The sequence below is a fragment of the Lissotriton vulgaris genome, chromosome 8 (genome assembly GCF_964263255.1).
Source record: "Lissotriton vulgaris chromosome 8, aLisVul1.2, whole genome shotgun sequence".
In the NCBI taxonomy this organism is placed as follows: domain Eukaryota; kingdom Metazoa; phylum Chordata; class Amphibia; order Caudata; family Salamandridae; genus Lissotriton; species Lissotriton vulgaris.
This window is the reverse complement of record NC_141696.1, coordinates 1,566,065,997-1,566,092,875: the sequence shown is the minus strand read 5'-3', so window position 1 is coordinate 1,566,092,875 and position 26,879 is coordinate 1,566,065,997. Positions and strand designations below refer to the sequence as shown.

At 48.5% G+C, this 26,879-nt stretch overlaps 1 protein-coding gene across 1 annotated transcript in view; it reads left to right on the top strand.

Moving 5' to 3' along the window:
• SPAG17 (sperm associated antigen 17) overlaps window positions 1-26,879 on the top strand; it is a 1,900,597-nt gene that overhangs the window by 405,541 nt on the left and 1,468,177 nt on the right. The window contains exon 4 of the mRNA XM_086935838.1: window positions 23,576-23,707. Within this exon, the coding sequence (XP_086791964.1) occupies window positions 23,576-23,707 (132 nt within the window). The remainder of the gene's footprint in view (window positions 1-23,575; window positions 23,708-26,879) is intronic.

The window sequence follows — 26,879 nt, the reverse complement described above, 5'->3', positions numbered from 1 at the left end:
GAGTTCCTGGGATACACAAAAGGGACCAGGGGAGCAAAGGATAACAAGCAAGCAGGCCCATCAATCGGGCCCAAAGAAGGGGGACGGAGACTCCAGGCACACGTGGGTTTAGCAGACGGAGGGCTTCAGGGCAGCCCGTCGTTTTTCATTTTCCACGTTTGAAATTGCTGTCTCGTCCCATATCTTGTCGCTCTGCAGCTCCACCTTTGGTCGAGGTCGCATGTATCTCAAGGTCTGCAGCCAGGCACGTCCGACCCTTCTCCTCCGGTGATCGCAAATCTTTGAATAGGTACAAAACAAGTTTTAGAGAGCTGACAGAAGAAGTCATTTATGCAGGTGAATTCCTCCCTCATTCCTGCGCACTTGGGAGATACGCTCATCGACCACAGTCAGAGGTCTATTACCAAGCAATGCATATGTCAACATTTCTACTGTGTTCATGCCAAGGGTATTCATCGTCTATTCATGACATAAATTTATAGAAATAATATTCCCATCAACTGCGTATTTCATCAATTTCAACATTTCGGAAATTCCAGTGTAGACTTGCCTTTGAAACCCAAGCCTTTATCAGTCTAACATTTCCCTTCAAGGCTGGCTAACCTTTCCAAACAAGGCGGGGGCGCTATCATCGAGAGTCACGTAAAACAAGTTTTTCTCGAGGGACGACATTACTCATGGTCATCATGTTTATACCCGGGACAGCAGCTGGGGTCTATCAAATGGGGCGGGGATGCTTCGGGCGCTCGTGCTTGGGTGCAAAAAGAAGGGGGGGGGTAATCTGGGCATTGGGGGTCAAGCTGAACATTGGCGTTCGTCTCTGATGAACAGAAAAATAAGGTGCCATTGACATACAGTTCCCCTATAAAGGCCAGATTGGGGGACCTTAGTCGTCTTACCTGTCCTTTCTTTCTCAGCCAATTCGAGTTCATTCATTTTGCAGAAAGGAGAGGTAGTAATATGGCGATATACAATCATTTTAGTTTTCGGTCAATTTCGCTGAACGCCTTCGCGTTCAATAATTACCCAATCAGACTGGTGCCTGCGAGGCACGATTTTACCATAAAAAGGAAGATGAAATAAGGAGACTCTCATAGAGTGAGAGTCGTCCGCAATCTAAACGAGCCATTTGGTACACGCATGACATGTAGAGAAAGAGAGAGAGAGAGAGAGACAGAGAGAGAGAGAGAGAGAGAGAGAGAGAGAGAGACGTGTACAAAAATAGGTCATTTAGTGCGTTCATAACACAGAACAGTAGGGGGTCAGGTAACGGAGAGACGTAAACAAAGAAAGAACACAAACCCCTACAGTACACACACACACAAACTCAGACGAAGAAAGACAGTACATGTATTACATATATAAGACATTCACAACAAAAACAGAAAGCAATAGTTGGCCAACAAGATCTATATAATTTTTTTTTATATCCTATTTATCTTTTTACTATCCTATTTACCTACGTGCTTAGCTCTTTCTACCTTTCCCTCCCTTTTCCCTCTCGCCTGTTATCTTTTCGAGCGTTCTCAATTGCCAATACTTACACCTTGGTTAGTCGATCAGAAATGAACCTGGTCGCGCTATTTACCCATGGTTGGATTTTAAACCATTCTCCAGTTTCTTCCTTTGGTCGGAAGTTCTTCCGGCTGAGGCAACGGCAAGTATTGATCGGGAGAACAGTCAGACAGCTTGGCTAGATCTATAAGAGTGTGAGAAGGGGGGCAGTATATTTTGAACATCAGCAACATTTCTAACTTCCCAGATGGGTGCAGTCTTGGTAACCCTCACCCGTGCACTTTTCTTTTGTCCTTTCCCTACCTAGTCAAACGTCTAGTTACATTCTCTAACGTGTTATTTCGAGCCAATTTTTCGTCATACAGTACCCGTCAAGTCTCTATGTCAGTCCATCCTCCCAGTCGCTATGTTCTAAGGAGGTACAGTCATGTCAAGTCTACGTCTTTTTTAAAAACTTATTGTCATAAGGACCATGCTCATATTCCCTTCTTCCCTTTCTTGTCGGTGGTTCGGTCATCGTCCTCCCATACTTCAGCCGAGGTTCCGACGTGACCTGCAGAAGGGAGGAGAAAGAAGGGGGTGGGGGGCAGCATTCAAACCACATCAGCATGCAGTAATCCGGAAATGTTTTTACCTATCACATACTCGACCTATCTCCACGTAGTGCATTTCTTTGCCATCTCAGCGTTTAAGCCTAGAGGGACCAGAAATGTCAGATAGATAATCACTGACGATCTGCGTATCTACATGAGTTGCTTGGTCGTAACCCCTTTTGGTTGGGTGCAAGGGTGGCGGTCGGGTGGCATTTCTGTGGTGTCGCTTTAAGGCTTCTAAAACACTTTTCCGGCTGCCTGTGACACATAATGTAGCTGCTAAATATCGGGTCCTTTGTAACCTTCAGCCTTCATCATACTTTCTCGTTGCTCACAGTAGTAATACATTCAAAACTCATTAATGCAACCGCTACAACTAGGCTTTCTTTTTCAAAAATACCTTTAATAAAAAGTGCTGGTGTATAAATACAGGCCTACAACCCAGTGGACCGGCCACGGAGCAGATTGGAACTGTACATAAGAAGAACGAAGTTGGTGGCAGTTCATTGCACAAAGTGCGGCAGTGCAATAAAATCGTATAAAACTTTACTACAGAGCAAGCATGATGCATGTCAAGGATTCAGTCATATTAAATTAATTCATTATCCATGTGCTCGTTCACTGTCTAAATTACACCAATTCATTGTTCCCATTCATAATAAGTACCCACCCTAAATCAGTTCATTGTCAAAACACATGATCAATATCTGTATTGCTTTCTTCTCTAAGCACATAATCACTATCCATCTTATCGACTTTCATTGTCCAAAAATGCATACATATCTCAGAGCATCACTATTCGAGCAATCCAGGTGAACAGGGAGTTCGAAAGTTTTTCGTTTCGTGTATCGGCGCCATTTTGGGCGAGGTCAGGCAGGTTCCGGCATAGTCAGAATGTCTCCAATGACTCATGGTCGGACCAGAACCTTCCGTTGGCAGTTCAAAAAGTTTTTCGCAATGTGGTAACAGTCTAACAAATGGACCATCAGTCAAAGAGTGGGGAGGGCAACAACAATTTTCCTACCGGGTCATTCTGGTGTTCCACCGGAACTGAACAAGTCTGTACCTTGGCTGTGTTTTAGCCATTTCCAAACTGAGGCTGGCGCCGGCAGGAGTGTGTCGATGTCGCGGGTCCCAGTGAGGGGGACGGGGGCACCCATGCAGAGGGGTCGGGGGCCCCCCGGCTCTCATAGAATCTTCAAGGTTGAGGAGAGATGGCATGGGGTGTGTGCCCGCCCCGGGCAGAAAGACCGCTTTTCGATGTGGACCCTCTTTAAGTAAGAGCGTTGGGGTGTCGCTGGAAGCCTCCACCTGGAGGGAGGTGGGGGAGGCTCGTTCGCGCCACCTCCCCCTTCCAGCGACCCCTCGCCGATCCTCGGCTCCGCTGTTTCGATATTGGCCGTGCCGGCTATTGAAGATGGGGGGGGGTCGGTGGCTGAGGCAAGACAGCCCCCCCCCCCTTTTTTTTTTGACATGTGGCGGGACTACCTCCAACTCTCCAGGAATTTGACATGTGGCGGGACTACCTGTAACTATCCAGGCGTCGGCATGTGGCGGGACTACCTGCGCTTGTCCAGGCGTCGACATGTGGCGGGACTACATGTAAGCGCCGCCGTTCTTGTTTTGGCTTCGGCCTTCTTCGCGGGCCGGTCCAGGCGAGAGACAGAGGGGGGGTGGTCGGTGGCTGAGGCAAGACAGCCCCCCCCCCGTGGCCTGCAGGGCAGCAGAAGAGGAGAGAAGGAGAGGCCATCACGGTTTTCTGGGCCGTCCGCCCCACAGCCTCCCCTTCCGACTGCGGCCAGGCGAGTCCCGCATGCCTCGAGGCCTCGCCTACCGGATGGGCGTAACCGCGGACCTGTGGCACTTCGGGAGTTTCCGGAATGGGGGTAGGTACCTGTTGATTTGTATCTATTTCATGTGACCGTTATTTGGGCGTGGTGGGCAATGAGGCAGACATGTTTAGGGCAGGAATAGGCAACGGAACCTAGTTACCTCGTGGCTTGCCTTGGTGTCAAGCTTGTCTTCCCTCGCCATTTTTATGTTTCTTATTACGGGTTATTTCTAATGTTTCTTTTTTTTAAATTTTTTTTAGCGAAGTTGATAACTCCTCAGTGGCCTACTGATTTCGCTCGACTCCTTTTCTTGTATTTTTATGCCATAGCCTATTATAAGCTATAGCGACTAGTCCACACTTAATGAACAGGTCCTTATTAGGTGTGCCCTCCAGTGGAGCTGGATGGTTCAACTCTAATAAGCGGTCCGGGCTGAAACAGGCTACCAACCAGTGGGGAGAAGATAGGCATGACGGATTACAACGGGGACAAAAGTCTGCACTACCTATCTTATCACGGCGGGCAAAGACTAGACAGAATATTTCTATTCTCCGTTGTTTGCAGGCGGTGAATACCTCAAAAGAACCAATACCGAACACTTAATGTACGGTCAATCAAACAATCAGTGGGGAGAATAAGTGGGTACAAAAAGTTTGCGTTACCCACTCTTTCTCTACCTGCAAAGAGAGACCTTGTTCTTCCCTGTTTGCAGACAAAGAATCTCCAGACAATAATCCACGAACGGCAGTTCGGGAAACAGTGGGGGAGGAAGATAGGCACGACGGATTACAATGGGGACAAAAGTCTGCGTTACCTATCCTTCACTGCTTGCAAAGGGAGAGCCTGTTGTTTCTCCGTTTGCAGACGGTGAATCTCCAGAGGTACCAATCAAAAGAGTAATACTAGTATTATCCAAACCAAACAATTAATTCACAATTTGTCGCATTTACGCGACCTTACCCGGACCGGACCGTGTGGGCAGTTCTTCGCCTTCCTCCTTCCAGCGCCCGATCGTTCTCTTACTCCATGATTTTACAGCGGCAATCCTGTGGGATTCCAGTCAGGACAGTGGGTCACTCGAGAGAGGTCCGTTCGGAATTGGTGAAGTTCATTCAATCGGCAGCCGGACGAGGGCCCTCTCAAGGCAGGTATACTCCGATCATTTAGATGTTCACCTCATCGTCTGGATCTCTCTCATTGGACCTTATGTCACTGATGGACCCCGCGTTGGGACGCCAATTGTAGAAAAAGAGAGCGACATACTAGTATCGATGCCCGTATGGCTGCTGGCGCAAGTCGCCTCTTAGTTCCCATTCTGAATAGTTACCAAATAAAGAGACGGGCGCTGGGAGCAGGAATCACAAGAACAGGATTTATTTCTCATGAGGAGAGCCTGTCATTTCAGACACGAAACAAGGTGCCATCGGGAGGTGCTCTAACAAGTGAGCTGAGACTCCGTCTTTTATACCTTACAAAACACTTGGCATTACAATCACAGCATTGTGAAACAAAGAAAAGACATCCCCATAATCCTCGTGTCAATCCTACCCCACATGTGTTCACAATAGGGACCCTTGACTTGCTGATAAGAGGGGAGGGCAATCACGCAGCTGAGTGTTCCGTCAACTGTTTAGAATGTGTGCGCCTGATCATAGCCCAGGGGGTGGGGTGGCCAGGATCAATAGTGGGTCCTTTGAAGAGGAGTGACTTCATACAAAAAGGGCAGTAAATGGTATCTCCTGGCTTAGGCGATGGCCTCGGACATGTGTGGTCAGTCGGACTCGGGGGAAGGGGTCATCAAAGGAGAGGTATTCATGCCGTGTGGACAATCGAGTGCGGAGGGAGGACCTGTCAACAGAGGGGCATTCATGGAAGGAAAGGAGGTGTTGGTCAGGCGCGGCCGTGACTACCAAGGACAGGATCTTGCAGAAGGAGGTTTATGACTTGCCCGTGTGAGGGAGAAGGGGAAGGGGGAGCCAGGGTGTGCACAGGGACAGAGTCGCACACAGAGAGAGAGAGATCTTATGACTCATGCATGAGAGAGCGGTGGTAGTCAGGTGCAGCTGGGGAGGGCTATGTCAGCTGGGGCGAAGGTGACCTCTTCAAGAGTGAATGGGGGGTTTGCGTGGGTCAAGCAGAGGGGCTGCCTTTCAGGGCAGGGTCGCACAGAGGGAGAGGGTTTCATTAATCCATGCATGTGAGAGAGGGAGGGGGGTTCAGATACGCGCAGAAGGGAAGCCGGTGATTGTAATGAGCAGGAAAAAGGGCCAGGGTGCTTAGAATGGCTGTCATGTACGCATGGGTACAGGCCTTTGCTGGCAGAGTGATGCAGTCAATGCTTTACGGTATTCATGGTGCATGCAGGGAGAGGAGTGGGAAAAGGGAAATGAACGTTGCTTATGTACATCAATATTTCTACTTTTCTACAGCAGGGGCGCAGACCGAGTCTGTATAAAGACGATGCTGGGTGCAGGGGCGCAGACCGAGTCTGTATAAAGACGATGCTGGGTGCAGGGCGCAGACCGAGTCTGTATAAAGACGATGCTGGGTGCAGGGCGCAGACCGAGTCTGTATAAAGACGATGCTGGGTGCAGGGCGCAGACCGAGTCTGTATAAAGACGATGCTGGGTGCAGGGCGCAGACCGAGTCTGTATAAAGACGATGCCGGGTGCAGGGCGCAGACCGAGTCTGTATAAAGACGATGCTGGGTGCAGGGCGCAGACCGAGTCTGTATAAAGACGATGCTGGGTGCAGGGCGCAGACCGAGTCTGTATAAAGACGATGCTGGGTGCAGGGCGCAGACCGAGTCTATATAAAGACGATGCTGGGTGCAGGGCGCAGACCGAGTCTGTATAAAGACGATGCTGGGTGCAGGGCGCAGACCGAGTCTGTATAAAGACGATGCTGGGTGCAGGGCGCAGACCGAGTCTATATAAAGACGATGCTGGGTGCAGGGCGCAGACCGAGTCTGTATAAAGACGATGCTGGGTGCAGGGCGCAGACCGAGTCTGTATAAAGACGATGCTGGGTGCAGGGCGCAGACCGAGTCTGTATAAAGACGATGCTGGGTGCAGGGCGCAGACCGAGTCTGTATAAAGACGATGCTGGGTGCAGGGGCGCAGACCGAGTCTGTATAAAGACGATGCTGGGTGCAGGGGTGCAGACCGAGTCTGTATAAAGACGATGCTGGGTGCAGGGCGCAGACCGAGTCTATATAAAGACGATGCTGGGTGCAGGGCGCAGACCGAGTCTGTATAAAGACGATGCTGGGTGCAGGGCGCAGACCGAGTCTGTATAAAGACGATGCTGGGTGCAGGGCGCAGACCGAGTCTGTATAAAGACGATGCCGGGTGCAGGGCGCAGACCGAGTCTGTATAAAGACGATGCCGGGTGCAGGGCGCAGACCGAGTCTATATAAAGACGATGCTGGGTGCAGGGCGCAGACCGAGTCTATAAAAAGACGATGCTGGGTGCAGGGCGCAGACCGAGTCTGTATAAAGACGATGCTGGGTGCAGGGCGCAGACCGAGTCTGTATAAAGACGATGCTGGGTGCAGGGCGCAGACCGAGTCTGTATAAAGACGATGCTGGGTGCAGGGCGCAGACCGAGTCTGTATAAAGACGATGCTGGGTGCAGGGCGCAGACCGAGTCTATATAAAGACGATGCTGGGTGCAGGGCGCAGACCGAGTCTATATAAAGACGATGCTGGGTGCAGGGGCGCAGACCAAGTCTGTATAAAGACGATGCTGGGTGCAGGGCGCAGACCGAGTCTGTATAAAGACGATGCCGGGTGCAGGGCGCAGACCGAGTCTGTATAAAGACGATGCCGGGTGCAGGGCGCAGACCGAGTCTGTATAAAGACGATGCTGGGTGCAGGGCGCAGACCGAGTCTGTATAAAGACGATGCTGGGTGCAGGGTGCAGACCGAGTCTGTATAAAGACGATGCCGGGTGCAGGGCGCAGACCGAGTCTGTATAAAGACGATGCTGGGTGCAGGGCGCAGACCGAGTCTGTATAAAGACGATGCTGGGTGCAGGGCGCAGACCGAGTCTATATAAAGACGATGCTGGGTGCAGGGCGCATACCGAGTCTATATAAAGACGATGCTGGGTGCAGGGCGCAGACCGAGTCTGTATAAAGACGATGCTGGGTGCAGGGCGCAGACCGAGTCTATATAAAGACGATGCTGGGTGCAGGGCGCAGACCGAGTCTGTATAAAGACGATGCCGGGTGCAGGGCGCAGACCGAGTCTGTATAAAGACGATGCCGGGTGCAGGGCGCAGACCGAGTCTGTATAAAGACGATGCTGGGTGCAGGGCGCAGACCGAGTCTGTATAAAGACGATGCTGGGTGCAGGGCGCAGACCGAGTCTGTATAAAGACGATGCCGGGTGCAGGGCGCAGACCGAGTCTGTATAAAGACGATGCCGGGTGCAGGGCGCAGACCGAGTCTGTATAAAGACGATGCCGGGTGCAGGGCGCAGACCGAGTCTATATAAAGACGATGCTGGGTGCAGGGCGCAGACCGAGTCTATATAAAGACGATGCTGGGTGCAGGGCGCAGACCGAGTCTGTATAAAGACGATGCTGGGTGCAGGGCGCAGACCGAGTCTGTATAAAGACGATGCTGGGTGCAGGGCGCAGACCGAGTCTATATAAAGACGATGCTGGGTGCAGGGCGCAGACCGAGTCTATATAAAGACGATGCTGGGTGTAGGGGCGCAGACCGAGTCTGTATAAAGACGATGCTGGGTGCAGGGCGCAGACCGAGTCTATATAAAGACGATGCTGGGTGCAGGGGCGCAGACCGAGTCTGTATAAAGACGATGCTGGGTGCAGGGCGCAGACCGAGTCTGTATAACGACGATGCAGGGTGCAGGGGCGCAGACCGAGTCTATATAAAGACGATGCTGGGTGCAGGGGCGCAGACCGAGTCTGTATAAAGACGATGCTGGGTGCAGGGGCGCAGACCGAGTCTGTATAAAGACGATGCTGGGTGCAGGGCGCAGACCGAGTCTATATAAAGACGATGCTGGGTGCAGGGGCGCAGACCGAGTCTATATAAAGACGATGCTGGGTGCAGGGCGCAGACCGAGTCTATATAAAGACGATGCTGGGTGCAGGGCGCAGACCGAGTCTATATAAAGACGATGCTGGGTGCAGGGCGCAGACCGAGTCTATATAAAGACGATGCTGGGTGCAGGGCGCAGACCGAGTCTATATAAAGACGATGCTGGGTGTAGGGGCGCAGACCGAGTCTGTATAAAGACGATGCTGGGTGCAGGGCGCAGACCGAGTCTATATAAAGACGATGCTGGGTGCAGGGGCGCAGACCGAGTCTGTATAAAGACGATGCTGGGTGCAGGGCGCAGACCGAGTCTGTATAAAGACGATGCTGGGTGCAGGGGCGCAGACCGAGTCTATATAAAGACGATGCTGGGTGCAGGGGCGCAGACCGAGTCTGTATAAAGACGATGCTGGGTGCAGGGGCGCAGACCGAGTCTGTATAAAGACGATGCTGGGTGCAGGGCGCAGACCGAGTCTATATAAAGACGATGCTGGGTGCAGGGGCGCAGACCGAGTCTATATAAAGACGATGCTGGGTGCAGGGCGCAGACCGAGTCTATATAAAGACGATGCTGGGTGCAGGGCGCAGACCGAGTCTATATAAAGACGATGCTGGGTGCAGGGGCGCAGACCGAGTCTGTATAAAGACGATGCTGGGTGCAGGGGCGCAGACCGAGTCTGTATAAAGACGATGCTGGGTGCAGGGCGCAGACCGAGTCTATATAAAGACGATGCTGGGTGCAGGGCGCAGACCGAGTCTATATAAAGACGATGCTGGGTGCAGGGCGCAGACCGAGTCTATATAAAGACGATGCTGGGTGCAGGGCGCAGACCGAGTCTATATAAAGACGATGCTGGGTGCAGGGGCGCAGACCGAGTCTGTATAAAGACGATGCTGGGTGCAAGGCGCAGACCGAGTCTATATAAAGACGATGCTGGGTGCAGGGGCGCAGACCGAGTCTATATAAAGACGATGCTGGGTGCAGGGGCGCAGACCGAGTCTGTATAAAGACGATGCTGGGTGCAGGGGCGCAGACCGAGTCTGTATAAAGACGATGCTGGGTGCAGGGCGCAGACCGAGTCTATATAAAGACGATGCTGGGTGCAGGGGCGCAGACCGAGTCTGTATAAAGACGATGCCGGGTGCAGGGCGCAGACCGAGTCTGTATAAAGACGATGCTGGGTGCAGGGCGCAGACCGAGTCTGTATAAAGACAATGCTGGGTGCAGGGCGCAGACCGAGTCTATATAAAGACGATGCTGGGTGCAGGGGCGCAGACCGAGTCTATATAAAGACGATGCTGGGTGCAGGGGCGCAGACCGAGTCTATATAAAGACGATGCTGGGTGCAGGGCGCAGACCGAGTCCATATTTCACGAATGCTTCGTGTATGTCTTCAAAGTCGTCCATCCATGGGCTCTCTGTGAAAGCGCGGCCTTGTCCTCCAGCCATGACAGGAGTTTCACCGTCTTCCACACTATTTAAAAAATGACGGTGGTTGTCGATGTTTCCCAAAGTTGGTTTAGCCCCAATTTTTCTAAGCTGCTGTAAAGATATTGGCAGTGAAGTGTGCGTTTGTAGTTCTTTCCACAGTTGTTCGTTCAACGTTCCCCGAGGGTTTTTTCGCACTTTATCCCATGCAGTGACGAAGGCCCCTTGTCTGGCGATTGTTTGTTTCAAAACGCCAGACTCGAGTCGAATTTGTGCAGGTGAAGTATATAGTGTAGTGTCTTGGAAACGTCATATAAGGCAAAGAGGACTGCAAGGTGTAGGATCTCTGTGACAAATGCAGTAACCCACTGAGCTATGCACATATAATACTGTTCTCTGATCCCCATAGTAGACACTCTTTGCAGCAGGCATATTAACCCTCTGCCATACCTTAAATGAGTCAAAACTGCCACTAGACAAAACTCCCATCTCTCCCCGGCAGGTACATTAGCCATCCGAGTTATCTTGGCACTTTTATTGTTGGCTGAAAACTGTTATACAAGAAACTCCGTAGTGCTTTCAAAACTGCAGCACTGCTACAATACCAGCCCCTGGTAACAAAAGTGAACCCCATCCTTCCAGGCTCCCTGGGAAAGGCCTGATGTCCAGTCCGGCCAGACCTGCCTTGCTTTGATCCATGATGATATCACTAAGCCCACCGCTACCCTTGGGGAGGGGCAAGCAGTGGGAATTACTGAAAGTAAACCTGGATCTCTTGCACCAGGTGTAGCCAAGGTAGTGCCTTGCGGCACCAAAGGGCAGGTCAGGAGCTGCACCTGCTAGTGACAGCTAGCCCTAAATGACGTCAGTGGCATGTTCCATCTGAAAGAGACATCTAGCCACAGATTCCGTATCTTAGAATGATCCCCAGGGTCCAGACTGGATCCGGACATTTTGTACAGCAATACCTCTGTGCGTCTGTGGAGGGTGCCGAGTGACTCCGTACTGACCTCGTCCTCCGGATTTGACGTCCATTGAGCCCATATATGCCCTTCCTTGATATCAGCCTCTTCTGTTCCACGCTTACAACATGGATCCGATCAGTGCTTCTTCAGACTGCTTTTGGCCTACCTTGACAATTTCATTGAACTGAACAGTATGGCTTTCAGGGTTCAAGCCTTGTGGGTCCTGTGGATGATAAATGTCAGCCACGGACGCTCACTTTATTCGTGTGTGGTGCTTAGGTGAGCACCATGACTCAGAGGAGTGCGACTCATGTCAACGACTTCGATGGAAGGCACTGAAGGAACTTCGGAAGAAGCTTCTAGCGGCGCAGTTGTCACAGTCTCCATGGACACCCCATTGGCCTCGGTCCCCTTCGCGCTCCTAGGACCGACCAACGGTCGAATCCAAGAGCCGTTCCCATGGGCATCACTCTCCTTCGACGTCGAAGTCTGTACACAGGTAGTCGAAATTGCAGTATCAACCGACTTCCCCACATGAGGCCTGCCACCAATCTTCAACTGAAGACTTAATTCATGTCTACACCATGCTTTCCAGCCTGCCCTAAAGCCGGGGCAACTCTGACCCACAAGAGAGAATATTACAATTCTCTCCATTACTTCTCTGAGTCTTCACCTTCTCCTGAAGTGCCTTCTGGCCCCAAGGAGGTGCACAAAGCCATGACTGTCCATGCTGGTGGTTTTTCTCTGGGCCTCTGTTCGGTTGCCGGATTCTAAATCTGTTTTGACAGCAGTACACAGCCCTTCGGGGTTACCACCTTCGGCAACGGCGTCAAGGCCTGGCCTGATGACTTCGATGATGGCGCCGTTGGTGTCGCTTGACGCTCCACCTATTTTCCTCTCTGACGCTGAGACGTCGCCTCCCCGACGCCAGTCTGCATCAGATACGGCATCAGATACAGCGTTGATGGAACTGTCCATTTCTAAAGTCCTCCTTCCTGGATGAGGGTCATGAGGATGGAGGTAATGGAGAGGGTGTGGAGTTTTCCATTCCATTTCTCAACCTCCTATAGAGTTCAGCTGGTTGATTGTCTTCGTAGAAGCTCGTGGCTTGGAGGCCTCCCCAGCCTCCACCAGTTTGGCACTATGATCTCTCAATGCTTCTTGTGCCCTTGGACACTTCTCTCATGCATTATGGGATTTGTTGGAACACCTGCTGCTCTCCCTTCTGGAAGAGACCTGGAACATTTTTGTCCGGAGGTATAGAATGGGCAACAAGTGGCTGAGCTGATTATTCGCTGTGGTAGGGACACTACTGATCCTGTAGTTCGGGCTATGGCACTGCGTCGGCAGGCCTTGTTGCGCACCTCTGGGCTTTCAGAGGCTGTTCAGGCCACCTGGATTGATCTGCCTTTTGATGGCGCCTGTCTATTCGGCGCTCATGCTGACTCTGCTTTACCGAGGTTTACAGATAGTCGAGGTGGAGCAGATTCTTTTTTTTAAACAAACTTTATTGCCTTTTGCCTGACATACAGTTGGCCCGTTATTTGCATTATCCACACATACAAAGCACATTCATCGGTAACATTTCACAGTACAGATCCTACGTGGGCCGATACATTTTAGACCTGGTTCCATCAGTCCCCGTTTAATCTAGTAACTATGTTGCTAACAGGCCTGATGTTCTCCCCTCCCACCCCACAAATTAACTAAATCCGCCCCCAACTGCTGTCTCCCTACTGCATCTATTGAACCCAGCTAGGAGCCTCCCCTTGCCTATGTGATGTGTGTGGTGGTGTTCTGCTGGTACCTTCTCATCAAACCTCTACCCTATCTTGTGTGGATATATTATTTTATATGTCTCCCTCTCCTGGGTTCGGTAATACTACCCCATCCTGTTCTAGCCTCTGGGGTTTCTCTGGTTGTATTGGTCTCTCGGGGGTGCAAGCTTCAGATGCTCGGTCATCTCTCTTTAGGTCTTCCATCAGCACTTCCCACGCTCTGGCTCGTTCCAGCGTGTCCACGCCCTGCCGCGCATTGCTAAGCAGGACCCTGCCCTCAAAGCCTGCCCATTTCACCAGTTCCTGCTTCCATCTGTGCAAATTGGGGCCTGCTGGGTTTTTCCATCCACTTGGGACTGCTCCCATTGGAATAGTATGGGATACATTTAAAGCAGGGACTCGTGGGGAAACTGTGAGATTCAGTTGGAATAGGCAGAAGAAGGAGAAACATGAGCTGCAGGAATTCCATCTAGCCTTATCGCAGGCTGAGGCGGGTCTTGTAGGTCCAGCTTCGGGTTATATTTGCCAAAACAACAATAGGGGACATCTTTGCCAAAAAGTGGGCAAATAATTTACGAAATGGAAAAACAAAACGTACAGATTTAATGAAAAAGTGGGGCATATACTAGCTTTTCGGGCTAGACAACAGGCAACCTATGGTGACAGTAAGCAAATTCATGATCCAGAGCTTGGTCCCATCTCAGATGTAGGGGGGATACTATCAGAAGCTATATGCTGAGGAAACAGTAGATCCCGGAGAGATAGAGACATATCTAGATCATGTGGCCCTGGATATATTTGACAGGGAGGATCGGGAGTCATTAGACCAACCCATATCGGCAGAAGAAATCACAGCTACAGTAGTGGAACTAGCACCGGGAGAGGCCGTAGGGACAGACTTTATTCCTGGGGAATTTTATAACATTTTTGCCACTACCCTTCATGAATTTATGCTTGAGGTATTCTCAGCGGTTCAGAGGGGTTTCCCCATCCTGATTCATGGGCTTCTGCGAGGATGGTGATGTTCCGCAAAAAGGGGAAACCGGTGGATCAATTAGGGTCATAATGACCTATTAAGGTAATTAATTTTGATACTAAGATCTTTGCTAAGATCCTAGCCTGAAGGCTATCCAAGGTTATAAAAAAGATTGTTGCCCCCGTTCAACATGGCTTCATCTCGTGAGTGGGTTCAACAGATCACATTCGCTCGGTAATCACTTTATTTGATGTGGCCACAATCCAAGGAGACCCGATGGCGCTGCTACTATTAGACGCTAAGAAAGCGTTCAATCGGGTCCCCTGGGCTTATTTGTGGGTGATATTGGAGAAAAAGTGTCTGGGAGCGGACTTCATTGCTTAGATTAAAATACTATATATCAAACCCACGGCTAAAATATTGTTTAATGGGGGGAGAATCTGGGATAGTTAAAATCCAGAGGGGGACAAGGCAGGGCTGTCCTTGTTCCCCCCTGTTCTTTGTCCTCTATATTGAACCTTTAATCCATCAAATCCAAGGGAATGCCTTAATCCTGCCAATGTCCACTAGTGGCTAAGATACTAAAATGTTTCCCTACGCGGATGACCTTACAATTCTCACTCCTGACCCCATGGTCGCAGTTAAGGAAATCGAAGTAGAGGCTCACCTCTTTGGACGTATCACGGGATACAGACTTAAGAGGGACAAAATGCAGATACTTATAAACGATAATACTAGGTTTGAGGGTATGCGGGTCATTCCGAACGCATTATATTTGGGCGTCAACATTTGCACAGATATGGAGTCAATGGTAGAAGCTAATTTGGGCCCGTTAATTAATAAAACAAAGGTGGAGCTGCTTAGATGGCGTAATCCTAGACTCCCCTTGATTGGCAGATGCCATTTAATTTAAATGATGTTTCTTCCAAGAGTTTTGTATTACTTTAGAGCTATACTGTTTGAAGTGAACAACACCTGGTTTAAGGCTTTGGATGCTATGATCTGGAGGTTTCTTTGGGCGTGTGCCAGACCCCGGAGGGCCCTGAAGTTCCTTTCCCTTCCTAGGCAATGGGGCGGATGGGCAATACCAAACTTTTGGCTGTATTATTGGGCCTCGGCGCTGCAACAACTGACCCCCCGGTTGTTTGACTCAACCCAGGAAAGCCCTTCACTGAATATTGTCCCGTCATGTTTTGAATTGACCCTTGAAGCTGTGGTTTGGGGATGTTTGTTTCGACAACTAGAATTTGATTAATTCAAAAAGGTTAGGTTTAAGACCCTCTTATATACATTTCAAGTGTGTACCAGAAACAGGAAGAAACTTGGGGTTGGTCGTTATAGTTTCTATACCCCCCTCCATGATAACCCTCTGTTACCAGATATATTTCATAATCTCTATATTAGGCATTGGGGGAAAAACTTAGGTCCATTTATTTTTGGGGATTTCTTTGTTGACAAGGGCTTTACTACCTTTGAATCTAGGAAAACAACACATTCTTTAAATTTGTGCAAATCAGGGATTTTATTGGGAAGAAAAGAGGAGGTGGGGAGGGGTTCAATAGGGTTGAGCTTTTAGATTTGCTTTCTAGGAGCACTCCTTTGATTGGACGTATCTATAAACGATTGAATGACCGGATTGGGCATGATATTAGGAAACAAGTTACTCGATGGATGCAGTCAATAGAGGATACTCTCTCCTCTCTAGCACTAGCTCGCTCAACTCTTATAACCGCTAACCTTAAGATACAACACTATGAACCGTGGTTCAATCTATATATCACTCCAGGTAAAATTAAACGGTGGGGAGGAGTCTCTGGTACGAACTGTCCACTCTGCCAGGAGGCGGGGCAGACTTGGTTCATATGTTGGTGGATATATCGCTTTTGTTTTAGGTACAATTAAATTTGCGGATCAAGGTTACCTCCCAATTGATTCTCCTAGGGGCACTCGGGGTCCACGAACAAGAAGCTCTTCCCATAGATCTGTCCCCCTTCCTATTACTCGCCATGGCAGTACTCAGAGTGTGCCTGGCGACAGCCCGGCTTGATCCCGCTCCTCCATCATTTAATTAATGTTTGATCCGGTTAATTTCAATCTATCATATAGAAAGGGCTGTTTATGCACACAAAGGTTACCGGGCTCATAAAAGGGGGCTCCGAATTTGGGCTTCAATGAGGGAAAGGCTCATAACACAGGGGCAAGGAGGAACTGTCCCTTTCTCATGATTCTGTGGGCTCTTGATTCTTTGCGTGGGGCCCTCCTGCTGTTAAGGCTTATTATGGGTACATTGTGTTATGATTTGATGCATTTGGAATACAAATCTGCCGTTATTATTTATACAGGTTTACTATGTCGCCAGTTCGGCAACCAAACTTTCTTTGTTATGCTTTTGTTTTGTGTTCGCTTGGATGGGGGGATAAGGGGAGAATTAGACAAATGTTTGGTTAATATGCATTAAAGACTGTTTAAAAATGAAAAAAGAAAACTTTTGGGGTGATCTATTAAGAAGGGGCTGAGATAAAGGGTTGGGTAAAAAAAGTGCATTTCCCATGAATTTGGCAGAAAGGTAGATTTGGTTACGTAGATCACACTTTGAATTATTTGGTGTAAATCCATTCAGTAGTTTGTGAGAAATTAAAATAAATCCAAATGTGTATATCTACGATCGCGAATCCTCCACAAATATTAACAAACTTGTACAAAGATCTGCAGAGCTCTGATTAGCTGCCAACACTTCAACCAGGAAGTGGTGGCAACCATTTTGAGACTCGGCTCCAGTCGAGTCCCCAAAAAACGGTGGAAGAAATTAAAAAGAGGGCAGGATAGGAATACCCTCACCCCAAAGCTCTGGTCATGATGTCCCAGAAGGACCCCGGCAGGGAAAAGCATTTTTTAAAAATTCATTGCGATTTTCGGGAATTGTTTGTTAATATCACTGGAAACCTTCTGCCGCGCTTGTTTTCATTGTAGCCCCCTGGTAGGCCAGGTCCCAGGGGCTTGTGTTTTTTTAATTAAAATGGAGGTGGGTGCACGGGGCCCACCTCCAATGGCTTAAAAATGCCCCGGGGACCACCACCTCCCCGAGGCTAATGCCCCGAGGACATGCCCCCCCCCCCCCCCCTGGCTCCAGGGGTCTGCGTGGATCCCCCCCCCCCCCCCCCCCCCCTGGGCCTGGAGACCATCACCTCCCGGGGCTACATATTAAAATGATATAGGGGCTTCGTGGACACCTCCTAGGCCCCGGGTACCACCACCTCCCTGGGGATAAAATAAACATTAATGGGGGGGGTGCACAGCCCCTCTCCCAGGCTATATGCAGCCCTGGGAACCACTACCTCCCTGGGGACAGCCCCTGCACAGAGAAGGAGGGAACCATACAATCGCCTTCCTGGAGCCGTTAATGGCCCTTGGGACCGCCATCTCCTAGGGCAGGCTCCTCTTATGTCCAAGGGTGCCTACTTCAGGGACATAGCTGTTTGCTGTTGCTTGTCAGGACCTCCAACCAAGTAAAAGAAAACACTCCAGATCCAGCGGGCGGGAGCTGTCAAAGTGCTCCCTCCCGCTGGAAGCAGAGGTTTAATCTCTTTCCCTGCCCGCAGACTTGCGGGCAGAGAAAGAGATGAAACCATTGCTCTTGCACACAGGGAGCTGCATTCTCAGTAGCTCCCTGTGTGCGATAGCAATGCCAGCTCCCACAGGAGGCGGGGAGCCGGCTAGGACGTGGGGGTCTTGCGGCTCCAGGGTACCCAGGGAAACATGGCCTTGCCCCGGGAGATGGGGTCCCTGTGGCCGAAATCATCCCATAGAGGGGGGCCGCCCGTCCTTGTCTCTATTTTGGTCCTCACTCACCCTCTAGAGAACGCTAGACCAGATTACCTGTTTGCCTACAAACGCTGCCGTGAGGGGAACGGCTCTTGACCCTGCGACCCTTCCTGCGAGTGCTGCCGCCGCAGTAGTTCCAACGCCGCCGTGAGGGGAACGGCCATCGAAGTCGCAGCAAGCCACCACCGCCGCAGGGACTACACTTCCCAGCTGCCCCGGCGGGTGTGGCGCGACCAACGTGTCATCAGCGGAGCGCCCCTTAAGAGGGAGGAGCGCCTCTCGCCCCGCGATTCGCGCGCGGGAGTGCCCGGGATAAGCCCGGGACTAGGGCGGGACAGTCTGCGACAGTCCGCGACTGGACGCGAACGGACAGGATCAATAACTCTGCCGCTGGGACATCAAGACCTCACCCACTAGTAAGACATTTACTTGTTGAGTATTACCTAAACCTGGGAGAATCAATTAAATAGTTAAAGAGGGTTACCGGGTAAAATCTCAGGATGCCGAAGAAAGATGTTGCTGCCACGTCTAATACACTTGACAACTATCTTGTACAAACGGTGAAGAAGATCAATGTTCAAAGGAGAGAATCACTGGGATTGAGTCAATCTCCCGATCTCCAACGTTTAAGCCCATCTTTACCACCCCCTCTTGAAGACACTCCACCATAGGTTATAGGCACTGATGCACCTCTTATTACCTTCCCTGAATCGGGTAACAACGAATCCAATACAAATTCTGTGGTTGCCCCCGATATACTTCTTGTAACCGATCCCGAGAGTGACATTGATATTGATTCTGATCATGGGGTCCAGATGCGGCCTACTGAAGAGGAACTTTATTCCGCAGATCAGGGGTCTCGGCCGGTACGAACATGTGCTAAAAAACAGCTAAAGCGTGGAGGGTTGCGGTCCGGGGTAAGGAGGAAAAGGGTCACCACCCCTGGCACATCAAAGACAGAAACTACGATCCATGTTGAGGACAAAGTAAAGTACCCTATGGACGAGGAACTGCTCCATAAGATTGGGGAGTTATTTGAAAGTAAAATTAAAGACATAATCAAACCTCTGGTGGCTAAAATCGACAAATTGAATGCCGAGATTAAAAAGCTGGGAGGCTTACAAACTAAGGTCGTGGGGGAGGTGGAAAATATAACCACTCTTGTTGCAAACATAGTAGCCTCCCCAGGGGAGAATATACTGGGTGAGGGTGGGGTAGGGAGTGTATCGATTCCAACTAACCCCCCTGCTCAAGTCCCGGCAGATATTGGTAATCAGTTAGCTGTTAAAGATGACGCCTTATTAACAGTTAATATTCCCCCTGTTCAAAGTCAGGAAACAGACCCTCTTCAATTTATTGTTGAAGCCTCGCCTGTGGTACTGGTGTTGGCTAATGTTCCACCCCTAGATCGTGGCCTGGTAGAGTCACCCGCATCCTTGACGAGTAAGGCTTTACACTGGTTAACTGGGAACATGAAGTTAGCCCCAGGAGGGAAACAGCAACTGGCGAGAGAGATTATGACAGCGAAAAGGGTCTCGTGGATAGGGAACCGACCCAAAAAGTTTAAAGGCGACTGTGTGGCAGTGACCTTTTCACACCCGGCAGTTCTGCCTAATGTCCTTGCAAATATACTCCCGCCCCAACGAAGAAGCGGTACTGTTGTCCCACTCACCCTAAAATTCTTTTATGGTGAGCAACAAAATGTTACTTATCCTAAAACACCAGTTCTAGGTTGGGACACTAATATGAATAATAGGTGGGGCATAAATCTTGGACCGAACATTGTAACACATAATAGATTCGATGCTCTCTCTGGGCTAGATTTGTGTGATTGACGGGAGGCTTGTGAGGGTTCGGGGGGTGATGCAACTGTTGATTTGACCCCTATGGCTCCTGTATCTTCACCTATGAGTGGTAGCGCTACCCCCGTAAAAGGGATCCTTGAATTGGGGGACAAAGTCAGGCTGTTGAGTTGGAACATCGCCGGGTTGCGTTCTAAGTTAGGTGACCCCAACTGGCTTAATTTCATTAAACAACACGACATTGTCGCCCTACAGGAAACCTGGGATAAGGAATGTGATTTCTGGGTGGATGGCTTTACCTCATTTTTTGTCCCTGCTTTGAGTTCGACGGCCGGAAGAAGTAGAGGTGGTCTTGTACTATTGATCTCGGTGAATGTTAGGGGCAAAATTGTAAAGGTTGATTGTGTCTCACATAATTTTCTCATTGTGGAGGTATCCTTGGTTAATAACACCAAACGTATCCTAGTGAACTGTTATAATTCACATCAAGGGGTCTCTGCAGATGAGCATTTACTATGGCTAAATGATTTTTTAACCTCTTATAAAGAAAAGCAAACCACTTTGTGTTATCTAATTTTATTGGGTGATTTTAATGTACATTTATGTTTAAACTGTGATTTAACTGATCCAGACGGTCCGGATAGTATATCCACCCCGCATTTTGAACATAGCCAGAAGGGGGAGGCTCTTGAAAATCTATTGTCCAGTAACGACCTGTTTGAAGCAGAGTTTTTTGATAATAATACACGGGTTGCCATTTATACTGGTAGGGACTGCCAAACGATCATTGATTACATCTTCTTATCACTAGGTCTTTTAAAGTATGTAATCTTTTATAATGCTATACCGATGCCTCTAAGTGACCATAATCCTGTGGTGATTGAGCTACTTAACGGGTTTTCTCTACTGAACAGTTCTGTCCCGCCACAGGCTGTTCTATCGGTTAAAGCTAAAGACCAGGGGAGAAGGATCAAATGGGGTAAGATCGTGCCCGGTGACTTTTTCCTCACTATAACATCCAAAGCTGCACAGGAATTAAATACCTGTGTTAATCCTCTCTCTAGGGGGGAGGACGTAATAACATCGTATGAGGCCATCTGTTCTAAAGTGTCACAGGAACTTACGCTTAACTGTCAAGTAGCAATAAATAGACCGGCAATGGGCTGGTTCGACCAAAAATGCAGTAAAGCCCATAATATGTTAAAAATGGCCCTTAATGTTCGCCCGAGGAACAAAGCTTTGGTAGCACAGCGTAGAAGGGAGTACTCAAAGGCCACTCAGGAGCGAAAAAGGGAGTTAAAACAAGAAGCCTGGGCCGAGCTCATGGACAAAGCTACTTTAAAAGACACTGCCAAGTTTTGGTCAATTATTAATACTCCCCTGTTTTCTAGAGATCAAAACTCAGTCTTAGAATTAAATATTTCGGAAGAAGACTGGCTTAGTCATTTTGAAAAAATATATGGTAGCCATTTGGAGCTGGAAACCCTGGTGGTCCCTGTTCCTGATTCCACTGTGGCTCCAGTAAGGTTTGAGAAAGCCGAAGTGGTTAAAGCAATTGAGAGTACGGCGGGGCATAAGGCTCCAGTTCCGGATGGGGTACCTTCCGACATGTATAAGGCTAATGCGGAGTATTGGGCCGATATCCTGACTAAAGTATTTAATGCCTCAGCAACCATAGGGTTCCCAAAATCTTGGTCCAGATCGATCATAATTCCTATGTTCAAGAAAGGTCAGAGGGGAGACCCGAGATGTTATAGGCCTATGTCACTGCTAGACTCCTCTATAAAAATCTTAGGCAAGGTTGTCTTGGCCAGAATAACATCTTGGGCCTCGGAGAATAACATCTTGACAGACGCTCAATATGGTTTTAGAGCTGGGAGGAGCACAGAGGACCAATGTCTCAATCTTAACCTTATTATAGCCAAATATACGAGGGCGAAAAGGGGCTCTATTTACTTGGGTTTTATGGACCTGTCCACAGCTTTTGATCTAGTGAATAGATCAAGGCTGTGGACCATGCTGCTGAAGATGGGCCTTGATTGTTCGCTGGTATACTTTTTGGCAGAGCTGCATAAGGATTTAAACGCCTCAATCTGGATGACAAATGAGGGGAAATGTTCAGCAAGTTTTAAGTCCAGCAGGGGGGTGCGCCAAGGCTGCATCTTAGCCCCAATGTTGTTCACGTTGTACGTGAACTCGTTGGAGTCTGATCTGATAAGAGCTACGCAGGACACTCCGCGCATGGGGGGAACGCCAATCCCGGTGCTCCTCTATGCCGACGATGCGGTTTTATTGGCAAGGACCCCAATCGGACTGCAAAGGCTGCTTGACTCCTTCGGTAACTTTATGAATAGTCTTGATTTGGTGATTAATAGTGGGAAATCCCGCATAATGTCGATGGGAAGCTCAAAAAACAATGTTAAAACTTTCTATTGTGACACCGAGGTCATCAGCAGAGTAAAGGTATTTACCTATTTGGGTGTATTATTCGATGACAGGAGTAGTTGGACCCCACAGCTTACTACAAAATCGAATGCCATGAGAAGCTCTTCCGCTGCAGTATTGGGGTTTGCCAAAAGACTAGGGGGGAAACCAACCGAGGCAATCTTGGCAATCTATAAAGCAAAGACAGTCTCAATTGCAAGGTATGGGGCAGCAATCTGGGGGACCATTAATTCTGACCGCATTCAAATTGAGGAAAACAAGTTTTTGCGGTCTCTTCTTGGCCTCCCATCGTCTACAGCCACTTATTCTATCCATCTTGAGCTGGGTCTGGGATACATCATAGATATAATTAAATTAGCACCTATCCTGCTCTGGATCAAGATTTGGCTGAACCCGAAACTTTCCCTAAACCGTAAAATCATAATTGATTGTCTTAATTTAGATCATGCGAGGGAAATCCAGTGGTTGTCCTATATCAGGAGCATGGCTGAGAAGCTTGGGCGCCCAGAGATTTTTTCCAGACCAGATTCTCTGTGTAAAGCTGACCTAGCATGGGTCAAGACCAACTTTGCCAGGCTTTGTGAAGCAGAGTGAGAAATGGTTGAGCTAGGTAAACCTTCAGTAAGGGCCCACGTATTGGTTACCACGTCATTAATGTTGGCACCCTATTTGTCGATCGTGCCAATTTCTTTCACAGATGGTTATTGACGAAATTTCGATTCAATCAAATGTTTATGGTATTATGGGATGTGAAAGGTTGGGGTAGGCCGGAGTATATTCCCCCTTGTAAATGTGATGATCTTTCTCCCCAAGATACTGTACATTTTTTGTTGTTTTGCAGTTTGTTTTCTATTCCTCGGAAACGGTTTATCACACCATTACTGAAAAAGATGAATTTTAAACAATATAAACCTGCCCTATTATTTCTCCAAATGATGGAAACGCCTGAAACTATGTACTGTGTGGCCAGCTTTCTGGCAGCATCTGTTAGAATAAAGAGGTCTAGACTGGATGTTTAATGCTGTAAGCTAATTTCTTTTAGATGAGCTTTTGTAGCAGGGAAAAAAACGGCGTTGAAGAATATCTGTAATAGGTTCACCAATTTGGGCTTTTTTATGGAAATGAATTTTGAATATAATTGTATAATTTTAATTCTTTTAACATGTTTTTATCTGTTTGTATTATTGTATAGTATACTTTTATGATTTTAACTAATCAAATAAAGTGGTTTTGACTTGACTTGACTTGACTTGACTTGACTTGACTTGAACCAGGTGACTTTGGGAAGAGTGCAGGAGAACCCTTGTTTTTGATATACCCTTGTGTGAATAATGTTTCTGCCCTCTCTAGGTGACAGAGGCAGCCAAGACCCTCCTGGACAATGGCAAGGAGCTCCCCCTGACACTCATTGCAAAGCTCCTGAAATTCCAGCTTCTGTGTGTGAAGCAAAATGACCAACAGAGAAGAGCTAATGAGAAGAAGGTACTGTACGGTGTTGTATGGAAGGATGAGAGACTGATAGGAGGGTACTGTACGGTGTGGTATGGAAGGACGAGAGACTGATAGGAGGGTACTGTACGGTGTGGTATGGAAGAATGAGTGAGTGATAAGAAGGTACTGTACGGTGTTGTATGGAAGGACGAGAGACTGATAGGAGGGTACTGTACGGTGTGGTATGGAAGGACGAGAGACTGATAGGAGGGTACTGTACGGTGTGGTATGGAAGGATGAGAGACTGATAGGAGGGTACTGTACGGTGTGGTATGGAAGGACGAGAGACTGGTAGGAGGGTACTGTACGGTGTGGTATGGAAGGACGAGAGACTGATAGGAGGGTACTGTACGGTGTGGTATGGAAGGATGAGAGACTGGTAGGAGGGTACTGTACGGTGTGGTATGGAAGGACGAGAGACTGGTAGGAGGGTACTGTACGGTGTGGTATGGAAGAATGAGTGAGTGATAAGAAGGTACTGTATGGTGTGGTATGGAAGGATGAGTGAGTGATAAGAAGGTACTGTACGGTGTTGTATGGAAGGACGAGAGACTGATAAGAGGGTACCGTACGGTGTGGTATGGAAGAATGAGTGAGTGATAAGAAGGTACTGTATGGTGTGGTATGGAAGGATGAGTGAGTGATAAGAAGGTACTGTACGGTGTGGTATGGAAGGATGAGAGACTGATAAGAGGGTACCGTACGGTGTGGTATGGAAGAATGAGTGAGTGATAAGAAGGTACTGTATGGTGTGGTATGGAAGGATGAGTGAGTGATAAGAAGGTACTGTATGGTGTGGTATGGAAGGATGAGTGAGTGATAAGAAGGTACTGTATGGTATGGTGTGGTATGGAAGAATGAGTGAGTGATAAGAAGGTACTGTATGGTGTGGTATGGAAGGATGAGTGACTGATGTGAAGAAGGTACTGTATGGTGTAGTATGGAAGGAGTGACTGATAAGTTACTGTAAGGTGCAGAACGGAAGGATGAGTGACTGATGAGAATAAGGTACTGTACAGTGCAGTATGGAAGGATGAGTGACTGATGATAGGAAGGTACTGTACAGTGCAGTATGGAAGGATGAGTGACTGATGATAGGAAGGTACTGTACAGTGCAGTATGGAAGGATGAGTGACTGTAAAGAGAGTACTGTACGGTGAAGTATGAAAGAATGACTGATGATAAGAAGTTACTGTACTGTAAAGTTTGGAAGGGTGAGTGACTGATGAGAAGGTACTGTACAGTGCAGTATGGAAGGATGAGTGACTGATGTGAAGAAGGTACTGTATGGTGTAGTATGGAAGGAGTGACTGATAAGTTACTGTAAGGTGCAGAACGGAAGGATGAGTGACTGATGAGAATAAGGTACTGTACAGTACAGTATGGAAGGATGAGTGACTGATGATAGGAAGGTACTGTACAGTGCAGTATGGAAGGATGAGTGACTGATGATAGGAAGGTACTGTACAGTGCAGTATGGAAGGATGAGTGACTGATGTGAAGAAGGTACTGTACGGTGTAGTATGGAAGGAGTGACTGATAAGTTACTGTAAGGTGCAGAACGGAAGGATGAGTGACTGATGAGAAGGTACTGTGCAGTGCAGTATGGTAGGATGAGTGACTGATGTGAAGAAGGTACTGTATGGTGTAGTATGGAAGGAGTGACTGATGAGAATAAGGTACTGTACAGTGCTGTATGGAAGGATGAGTGACTGATGTGAAGAAGGTACTGTACGGTGTAGTATGGAAGGAGTGACTGATAAGTTACTGTAAGGTGCAGAACGGAAGGATGAGTGACTGATGAGAAGGTACTGTGCAGTGCAGTATGGTAGGATGAGTGACTGATGTGAAGAAGGTACTGTATGGTGTAGTATGGAAGGAGTGACTGATGAGAATAAGGTACTGTACAGTGCTGTATGGAGGGCTGATTGTGTTGAACAAAAGGTACTGTGCATAAAATAACACATCCTGTTAATAAAGATTGAAACTATTGTATTCATTATTACGTTTTTAGATACCTAAAGATATGTGTTTGTTTTTGTTGCGTTTTTATTAATTTTAAGACTTTTTTTTAAATCGATTTTTACAAGCAAGCATACGCCTGTGTGTCCAAGTGGCTTTGCCAATGTCTGTTTTTAATAGAATATTTTTTTAGATGTGTATGTACACAACACACAGCTGGCCGCAGTTATGACAGGGCTCCTTATAAGACTTGAAGATGTACTAGGAAGCCTGGAAATAATACAGGAATTGGCGATAAGGGGGAAGCGGGGGGGGGGGAGAGGGTTGGGCAGTGACATTTAAGGTGACGGCTGGGGCCATTCAAAGGGCAGGAGCTGTTTCAAAATCAGTTTAAAGGTAAGATGAAAATACAGACAGCAATGCCTTTGAGGGCTGAAGGAAGGGGCTGCAAGTGCCATAAACATAAGAACACAGCTTGTTCAAGCTCGCTTTCCCTCTCAGTTATGGTTTAGGATACTTTAAAGCATAGCATGGACGTTACTTTGGTCTTTACATGCTCTAGTAATGATGCGTAGTTTGTCCTTCAGTTAGCTGGCGGTAGAGGTAGCAGGCCAGGGAGAGGTTGTTTTTCATGAGGTAGATGGCTTGATAGAGAAAGCAGACTCGGGCGAGGTTGTTTTATGTGAGGTAGATGTCCTGGTAGAGGTAGCAGGCCCGGGAGAGGTTGTTGTGCAGGAGGTAGGTGGTCTGGTAGAGGTAGCAGGCCAGAGAGAGGTTGTTTTATATGAGGTAGATGGCCTGGTAGTGGTAGCAGGCCAGTGAGAGGTTGTTTTGCAGAAGGTAGATGGCCTGGTAGAGGTAGCAGGCCAGGGAGAGGTTGTTGTGCGGTAGATAGCCTGATAGGGTTAGCAGGCCTGGGAGAGGTTGTTGTTCAGGAGGTAGATGGCCTTATAGATGCAGCAGGCCTGAGAGAAGTTGTTTGGCATGAGGTAAATGGCCTGGTAGAAGTAGCAGGCCTGAGAGAGGTTGTTTTGCATGATGTAGATGGCCTGATAGAGGTAGCAGGCCTGAGAGAGGTTGTTTTGCATGAGGTAAATGGCCTGGTAGAGGTAGCAGACCTGGGAGTGGTTGTTTTGCATGAGGTAGATGGCCTGATAGAGGTAGCAGGCCCATGAGAGGTTGTTTTATGAGAGGTAGATGG